The sequence below is a fragment of the Myotis lucifugus genome, unplaced genomic scaffold (genome assembly GCF_000147115.1).
Source record: "Myotis lucifugus unplaced genomic scaffold, Myoluc2.0 scaffold_963, whole genome shotgun sequence".
Lineage (NCBI taxonomy): Eukaryota > Metazoa > Chordata > Mammalia > Chiroptera > Vespertilionidae > Myotis > Myotis lucifugus.
Genome location: NW_005872011.1, coordinates 45,180 through 53,420, shown reverse-complemented (window position 1 = coordinate 53,420; position 8,241 = coordinate 45,180). Strand labels below are relative to the sequence as shown.

Sequence of the window (8,241 nt, the reverse complement as noted above, 5' to 3'; positions counted from 1 at the left end):
AGCCAGTGCTCGTGACCACAGAGCCCCCAGCGGCTGGTGCAGGGACATTGAGGAGGCCAACCGGGTGCACAGGGCAGCCAGGAGGGAGTGCTTCAAGGAGTCAGGAGAGGAGATGAGCGTGGGTCAGGGAGGGCAGTGCCGTGCACCCTGACCTGGGAGTGGTCGCCTCTCTCTGGTGATTTAAAGACTCAGGTTTAAGCACTTGCAGGCTTGGGCAAGAGACACAGAGATCCCTGCTCAGACTTGGAGAGCCGAGGCCAGAATGACTTCTCAGAGATATCAAGCCCGAGTCCGTTTATTGGATGTGTGTGGATGTCGCCTCCAGCCAAGAGCCAGGGGTGTGCACTCGCTGGGTGGATCAGACCCTGGACACCCGTGTCCTCAATGGAGCATCATGCAGCACCCAGGCCTGTCCCTGCCTGACTGGCCTTGCTGGGGGGTCTCAGGCAAACTCCCCGAGCTTCCGTTTCTTCCTCTGCAAAGTGGGTTCACGGTTCTCAATGAATGAGATGGGGAAAGTGTCCAGACGCAGGAGGAAAGCTGGAACGTTATTTCTCCTTCCTCCTCCCACCCTGCTCCCAAGGTCAGAGGCCATGTACCATCTGACCCTTCAGAGGGAGGAAAACAGGAAGAGGTGAAGGAGGAAAGGCTGGTGTCCACCTCTCAATGTGTCTCTGGTTTGTTCTGTGGCCTTGGCCACCTCCCTGCCCCTCTCCAGGTCTCGTTCCCCTGCCTGCGAAATGAGGTACCGGGGGTCTGGGCCTGAGGACCTCCACAATCCTTGCTAAGGTTCAGGCACCTCGCAGAAAGAGCTGGGGTCTTTCTTCGACCCTAAGGTGGGACCTGGAAGTTTCCCATGTTCTCCAGAGGGGATTCCAACATCTCTTTTATTGTAGGTATGGAAAAATACGGCCTCACTTTGGGGGTGCTGGCAGGGGTGCAGCATCTAAGACTGACTGACTGCTGACTGGAGGTGGGGCTGCCCCATGAGTTTCCACTCCAGGTGGCCAGTCCTGGGCTGGTTCAGAGGTCTGTCTCCCGCAGGTCACGGCCACCCTCACGTCCTCTGCCAGGGTTCCAGGAGCCAGAGCTAGCTCCATTCACCTCCTTCTGCCCCAGGAAGAGCAGCTGGTCCTCGTTCGTGGGCCGGAAGCCAGGCGGCCTCTTGGCGCTGGGAGGCAGTTCCTCGGCCCCCTGTGGAGAGGAGAAAAGAAAGACCCCTTCAGAGACTCCTTTTTCTGGGTTAGCTCATCCCCCAGATGGGGACGCCGAGGGCCTGGGAGGATGGAACCTGGGCAGGGTTGCACAGTGTCCTCTTGTCCAGCGCCTCAGCCAGTTCCCTCGGTCTCCAAAGTCTCCGTCCACTTGTCTTCCCCATGCGTGTCATCTACAGTCCAGGCCAGGGGTCCTCAAACTTTTTTAAACAGGGGGCCAGTTCACTGTCCCTCAGACCGTTGGAGGGCCGGACTATAGTTTTAAAAAAAAACTATGAACAAATTCCTATGCACACTGCACATATCTTATTTTGAAGTAGAAAAACAAAACGGGAACAAATACAATATTTGTATTTGCATGTGGCCCGCGGGCCGTAGTTTGAGGACCCCTGGTCCAGGCCATCAATGCTTGCATGCAGGCCTGCCTCCATTCTCTCTCTCTGACTCTCTGCCTGTTACCCTTCAAGAAAATAAATATTTCCTCACAGCAGCTGGAGGGAGCTTTAGAACATTCCAGCCAAAGAGGTTCCTCCCCAACCCCCCTCTCGTCAAACCTATTCCAGCCTCAGGGCCTCACACTGGCTGTGCCCTCCATGGAGACTGCCCTTCCTCCGCTGGCTTCTTTCCTCCTCATCTGGGCTCTATCCATGTCCCCTCTTCGGGAGGCCACCCCCATACAGTAGCCTGTTTTGTTGTCTTCCTAACACTCACCCCCGGCCCAAGACCCTACTCTTTTCTCAGCTTAGTTTTTTTTTTAAAATATATTTTATTGATTTTTTACAGAGAGGAAGGAAGAGCGATAGAGAGTTAGAAACATCGATGACAGAGAAACATCAACCAGCTGCCTCCTGCACACCCCCCACTGGGGATGTGCCCGCAACCAAGGTACATGCCCTTGACCGGAATCAAACTTGGGACCCTTGAGTCCGCAGGCCGACGCTCCATCCACTGAGCCAAACCGGTTAGGGCTCTCAGCTTAGTTTTTATCTGCTCCTGCTAGTGGGTGTGGTATGGTGAGTGCTTAATAAATGAGGAAATGAAACAGGGAATCCAAAGCAGGGCATGAATCAGACCCCTCAGGGACGGTGTTTCCCAAACTCAAGGCATTCACATAGCAACCACGGGGCTTTGAGCAAAGTCTGTCTAGCCCAGTGGTTCTCAACCTTCCTAATGCCGCGACCCTTTAATACAGTTCCTCATGTTGTGGTGACCCCCAACCATAAAATTATTTTCGTTGCTACTTCATAACTGTAATGTTGCTACTGTTATGAATCGTCATGTAAATATCTGATATGCAGGATGTATTTTCATTGTTATAAATTGAACATAATTAACGCATAGTGATTAATCACAAAAACAATATGTAATTATATATGTGTTTTCCGATGGTCTTAGGCGACCCCTGTGAAAGGGTCGTTCGACCCCCAAAGGGGTCTCCACCTACAGGTTGAGAACCGCTGGACTAGCCCATCACATTTCCTTAGGTAAGTTATCTCCATGTTGACTCACTTTTTAAAAATATATATTTTTATTGACTTCAGAGAGGAAGGGAGAGACAGAGACAGAAACATCAATGATGAGTGAGAATCATTGATCAGCTGCCTCCTGCAGGCCCCACACTAGGGATCGAGCCCACAACCCAGGCATATGCCCTGATTGGGAATCGAACTGTGACCTTCTGGTTCATAGGTCACTGCTCAACTGCAGAGCCATGCCGGCTGGGCTCTTTTTATTTTTTGTTAACCCTCATTCGATGATATTTTTTCCATTGATTTTTTTTTTTTTTTTTTTTTGGAGAGAGGGGAGGGAGGAGGGAGAGAGAGAAAAAACATCTATGAAGGAGAGACACATCGATTGGTTGCCTCTCGCACACACCCTAACCAAGGCTTGGGATTGAGCCTGCAACCGAGGTACGAGGTATGTGCTCTTGATGGGGAATCGAACCTGAGGCTTTTCTGACTTCAAGGCCAACGCTATAACCGCTGAGCCATACCGGCCAGGGCTGAGTCACTTTTGAATTAAGTAATTTTATTTTCAGGAGAGACTTCTATCAATACCCTAAAGGCAAACCAGTTTCACCTGCCATAGATCAAAAGTAAGTGTAAAAACAGATACACTGTTGTTGTTTTTTAAATGAAAATTATGAACTTCTGCTTAGTCTTTGTTAAAGGGGATAATAAAAAGTGTTGAAGATACATCACCTCCCAACGGAGTCTCTCCACTGGTGGTAACAGGAAGTTGAGAAAGACAGTGACTGATCATCGCTCATCCACTTGAGTTATGGCCACGCCCAGAGCACCCCAAGCTACTTCACAGCTACTTTACTGTCCCTTCCCCCATTTTGGGAGCCCCGCCCTGAGACTGACCTTCACCAAGCTGTCACCCTGGGTGGCCACTTCTTCCTTGGGAGCCACTGATGCTGTCTGCGACGTGAGGTCCCACCACAGCAAACCAGGACCCAGGGCACTGCGCTTGGTTGGGCCTGGGGGTCAGAGAGAATTGGGGTCATTAAGGGAGGGGTGGCCGCAGCTGGAGGCTGGGATGGGTCGGGAGAGCTCGGATGGACTCCAACCCAAGATCTGATAGGGACCCACGGGGCGACCCTGGCAAGCCTCTGCCCCTCTCCAGGCTTCGGTTTCCTCATCTCTACACCAGTGGATGGCCAGGAGGGGCCAGTGTGTGGTTCTGTTCACAGCACGGAGACAGACTCAGTAAACGCCTGGTAAATGTAAAGTCTACACTCAGAAAGCTGAACGGGCCCTAACCGGTTTGGCTCAGTGGATAGAGCGTCGGCCTGCGGACTGAAGGGTCCCAGGTTCAATTCCGGTCAAGGGCATGTACCTTGGTTGTGGGCACATCCCCCGTAGGGAGTGTGCAGGAGGCAGCTGATCGATGTTTCTCTCTCATTGATGTTTCTAACTCTCTATCCCTCTCTCTTCTTCTCTGTAAAAAATCAATAAAATATATATTTTTTTAAAAAGAAAGCTGAACGGGTACTGTTATTACTGTTGATCTCTCTTTTTAAAAAAATATATTTTATTGATTTTTTTACAGAGAGGAAGGGAGAGGGATAGAGAGTCAGAAACATCAATGAGAGAGAAACATCGATCAGCTGCCTCCTCCCCACTGGGGATGTGCCCGCAACCAAGGTACATGCCCTTGACCGGAATTGAACCTGGGACCCTTCAGTCCTCAGGCCAACGCTCTATCCACTGAGCCAAACTGGTCAGGGCACTATTGATTTCTCTTTATCTCTTTTCACTTCTTTGTGGGGTTCAGAATTCCCTGTGGAATGCATAGCGGCCAAGGTCCCGATGAGAAGGTGTTTCAGCACCACGGACAGCATCTCGCGGCCTTACCCCACATTCTCTAGCAAGGACTTAATCTTTGGGGTGCGGGGGTGCGGGGTGTCTCCGTTTCTGCCTTTGCAAAATAAGACAAGCCCTGCAAGGTGCAGGGTGGTCCTGAAGGTGACACAGCATAAAGAGTGCAGATGTGTCCAGTATATAGTGGCTGCTTGGCCACTGGGGGCCTCCTTCCTCTTCTTCCTGCCCAGTGGGTCCTGGAGGCAGAGGGATGGACAGGGTGCCTCTGAGGAAGCCATAAGCCCTGCTTACCCGTCAGGTAGCTGATGAGGGCTCCACATAGCACGGTGCTCAGTGTGCCCAGGGCACCATAGTACAGATAGGAGATGGCGTAGAAGCTGTCAGCCAAGGTGGGTCGACCAGGGTCCATTCTGGGGGTGGGAGAGACGAGCCTGAGTCTAGAAGCCACTCTCAATCCATTCCCTTCCTTTCATCTTCACTGCCACAGCCTAGCCCAGTCCTCCATTATTGCTCACCCAGATGTGTGCAGTAGCCAAATTCTTCCCTCCCACTATCCTGCCCTCAGCTCCAGGCTTTTTCCTCACACAACCAGAGGGAGTGTTACCAAAATGTAACTCAGATAACCTCCTGCCTCTGCTCATTGCCCTCTGTGGCTCACTACTGTCCTCAGGATAAAACCATATTAAACTCTTAGAAGAAAACATAGGTGTGAGGACCTAAATAGACACTTTTTGAAAGAGGACATTCAGAAAGCCAAGAGGCAGATGAAAACATGCTCAAAGTCACGAATCATCCAAGAGCTGCATCAAAACAACAATGAGGTACCACCTCACACCTGTCAGAATGGCTATCATCAACAAATCAACAAATGACAAGTGCTGGAGAGGATTCGGAGAAAAAGGAACCCTTCTGCACTGCTGGTGGGAATGCAGACTGGTGCAGCCACTGTGGAAGACAGTATGGAGTTTCCTCCAAAATTTAAAAATGGAACTGCCATTTGACCCAGTAATACCACTTCTAGGAATATATCCCAAGAAACCAGAAACACCAATCAGAAAGAATATATGCACCCCTATGTTCATAGCAGCACAATTTACAATAGCTAAGATTTGGAAACAGCCTAAATACCCATCAACAGATGAGTGGATTAGAAAACTATGGTACATCTACACAATGGAATACTATGCTGCTATAAAAAAGAAGGAATTCTTACCATTTGCAGCAGCATGGATGGAACTGGAGAGCACTATGCTAAGTGAAATAAGCCAGGCAGTGAAAGGAAAATACCACTTGATCTCACTCATTTATGGATAATAAAGAACATTATAACCTAATGAAAAAAAAGATAGATACAGAGGCAGAGAAGTATCGAACAGACTGTCAAATTACAGCAGGAAGGCTGGGGAGTGTTGGGGGTGGGTGGGTAAGAAATCAATTGAAGGACTTGTATGCATGCAAATAAACATAACCAATGGACACAAGACACTGGGGGGGTGGGGTAAGGGCATGTGCCGGTGGGGGGGGGGGGGGTAGGGGAGGCCAGGGGAAGGTCAATGGGGGAAAAAAAGGAGACATATGTACTACTATTTGTAATACTTTAAACAAGAAAATAAAATTTAAAAAAGAAAACAATAGGTGTGAATCTTTATGACTTTGGGTCTGGCAATCATTACTTGGATATAACACCAAAAGCACAAGCAACCAAAGAAAACATAGATAAATTGGACTTCATAAAAATTAAAAATTCTTGTGCGTCAAAGAACACTATCAAGAGAAGAAAAGACAATCCACAGAATGGGGCTGGAAGGAAACTTTACTCTGGGCGGTGAGTGCACGATGCAGAATGCAGATGATGTGTTATTGAGTTGTACTCTTGAAAGTTGTATGGTTTTATTAACCAATTTCACCCCAGTAAATTCAATTAAAAAACCTAACACTTGCCCTAGCCGGTGTGGCTCAGTGGATAGAGCGTCGGCCTGTGGACTGAAGGGTCCTGGGTTCAATTTCCGTCAAGGGCACATGCCTGGGTTGTGGGCTCAATCCTCAGTAGGGGGCATGCAGGATGCAGCCAATCCATGATTCTCTCTCATCATTGATGTTTCTCTCTCTCTCTATCTCTCTTTTCCTCTCTGAAATCAATAAAAATATATTCTAAAAACAAAACAAAACAAAACAAAAACCTAACACTAACACACACACACACACACACACACACACACACAAAGACAACCCACAGAATGGGAGAAGATATTTGAAATCACACATTTGAAAAGGATCTAGTATCCAGAATATATAAAGATATAAAGAATATATAAGTTACAACTCAACAATAAAAAGACCCAATTTAAAAATGAATGAAGAATTTAAATAGACATTTCTCCAAAGAAGGTATACTTATGGCCAACAAGCACATGAAAAGATATTCAACATCATTTGTCATTAGAGAAATGCAAATCAAAACCACAATGAGATACCTCCTCACACCCACAGGGTGGCTAGAATTTTTAAAAGAGGAAATTGATGAGTGTTGGTGGAGAAATTGGAACTCCCAGACATTGCTTGTGGGAATGTGAAATGGTGCAGCTGCTACAGAAGACAGTCTGGTGGTTCTTCAAAAAGCTAAACATAGAATCACCATATGACCCATCAATTCCACACCTAGGTATAGACCAAGAGAAATGAAACGTATGTCCACACCAAAACTTGTACGTGAGTGTTCATAGCAGCACTGGTCACATTCACCAAAAAGTAGAAACAACCAAAATATCCATCAGTTGATGAATGGACAAACAAAATTCGGTCAATCCACACAAGGAAATGTTACTCAGCCATAAAGAGGACTGCAGCATTGGCAAGCACTACAACATGGATGAACCTGGAAAACATCATGCTGAGCGAGATAGGTCAAACAGAGAAGGCCACACATTGTATGAATCCATTTATATGAAACTAGTGACCCGGTGCACAAAATTCATGCGGGGGGAGGGGGGTGTCCCTCAGCCTGGCCTGCACCCTCTCCAATCTGGGACCCCTCAGGGGATGTCCGACTGCCGGTTTAGGCCCGATCACATAGGTCCCTCTTGCAATCCAGGACCGCTGGCTCCTAACCACTTACCTGCCTACCTGCCTGATCGCCCTTAACCACTCTGCCTGCCAGCCTGATTGCCCCCAACTGCCCCCCCTGCCAACCTGCTCGCCCCCAAATGCCCTCCCCTCCTGGCCTGATCGCCCCTAACTGCCTCTGCCTTGGCCCCGCTACCATGGCTTTGTCCAGAAGGACATCCGGAAGGTCTCCTGGAAGGTCTCCCGGCCTAATTAGCATATTACCCTTTTATTAGTATAGATGTCCAGAACAGGCAAATACATAGTGACAGAAAGTGCTTAGTGGTTGCCAGGGGCTGGAGAATAGGAAGTGACTGCTAATTGGCACACAGCTTCTTTTTGAAATGGTGAAAATTTTCTTGTTAGTTAGTGGTGGTGGGTTGTATAATCATGCAAATATACTAAAACCCACTTTTAAAATTACTAGTTTTTAAAACATATATTTTTATTGATTTCAGAGAGGAAAGGGGGAGGGAGAGAGAGGAACATCAATGATGAGAGAAGAATCATCGGATTGGCTTCCTACTGGGGATTGAAGCCCGCAGCCTGGGCATGTGCCCTGAACTGAGGATCCAAGGAATCCAACTGTGACCTCCTGG

At 48.3% G+C, this 8,241-nt stretch overlaps 1 protein-coding gene across 1 annotated transcript in view; it reads right to left on the bottom strand.

Moving 5' to 3' along the window:
• Nucleotides 1-279: 279 nt before the first annotated feature.
• Nucleotides 280-8,241, bottom strand: part of SLC5A5 (solute carrier family 5 member 5) — a 16,323-nt gene continuing 8,361 nt past the window's right edge. The window contains 3 exon segments of the mRNA XM_014448943.2: nucleotides 280-1,194; nucleotides 3,581-3,696; nucleotides 4,832-4,950. Coding sequence (XP_014304429.1) covers nucleotides 1,024-1,194; nucleotides 3,581-3,696; nucleotides 4,832-4,950 — 406 coding nt within the window. The 3' untranslated portion in view covers nucleotides 280-1,023.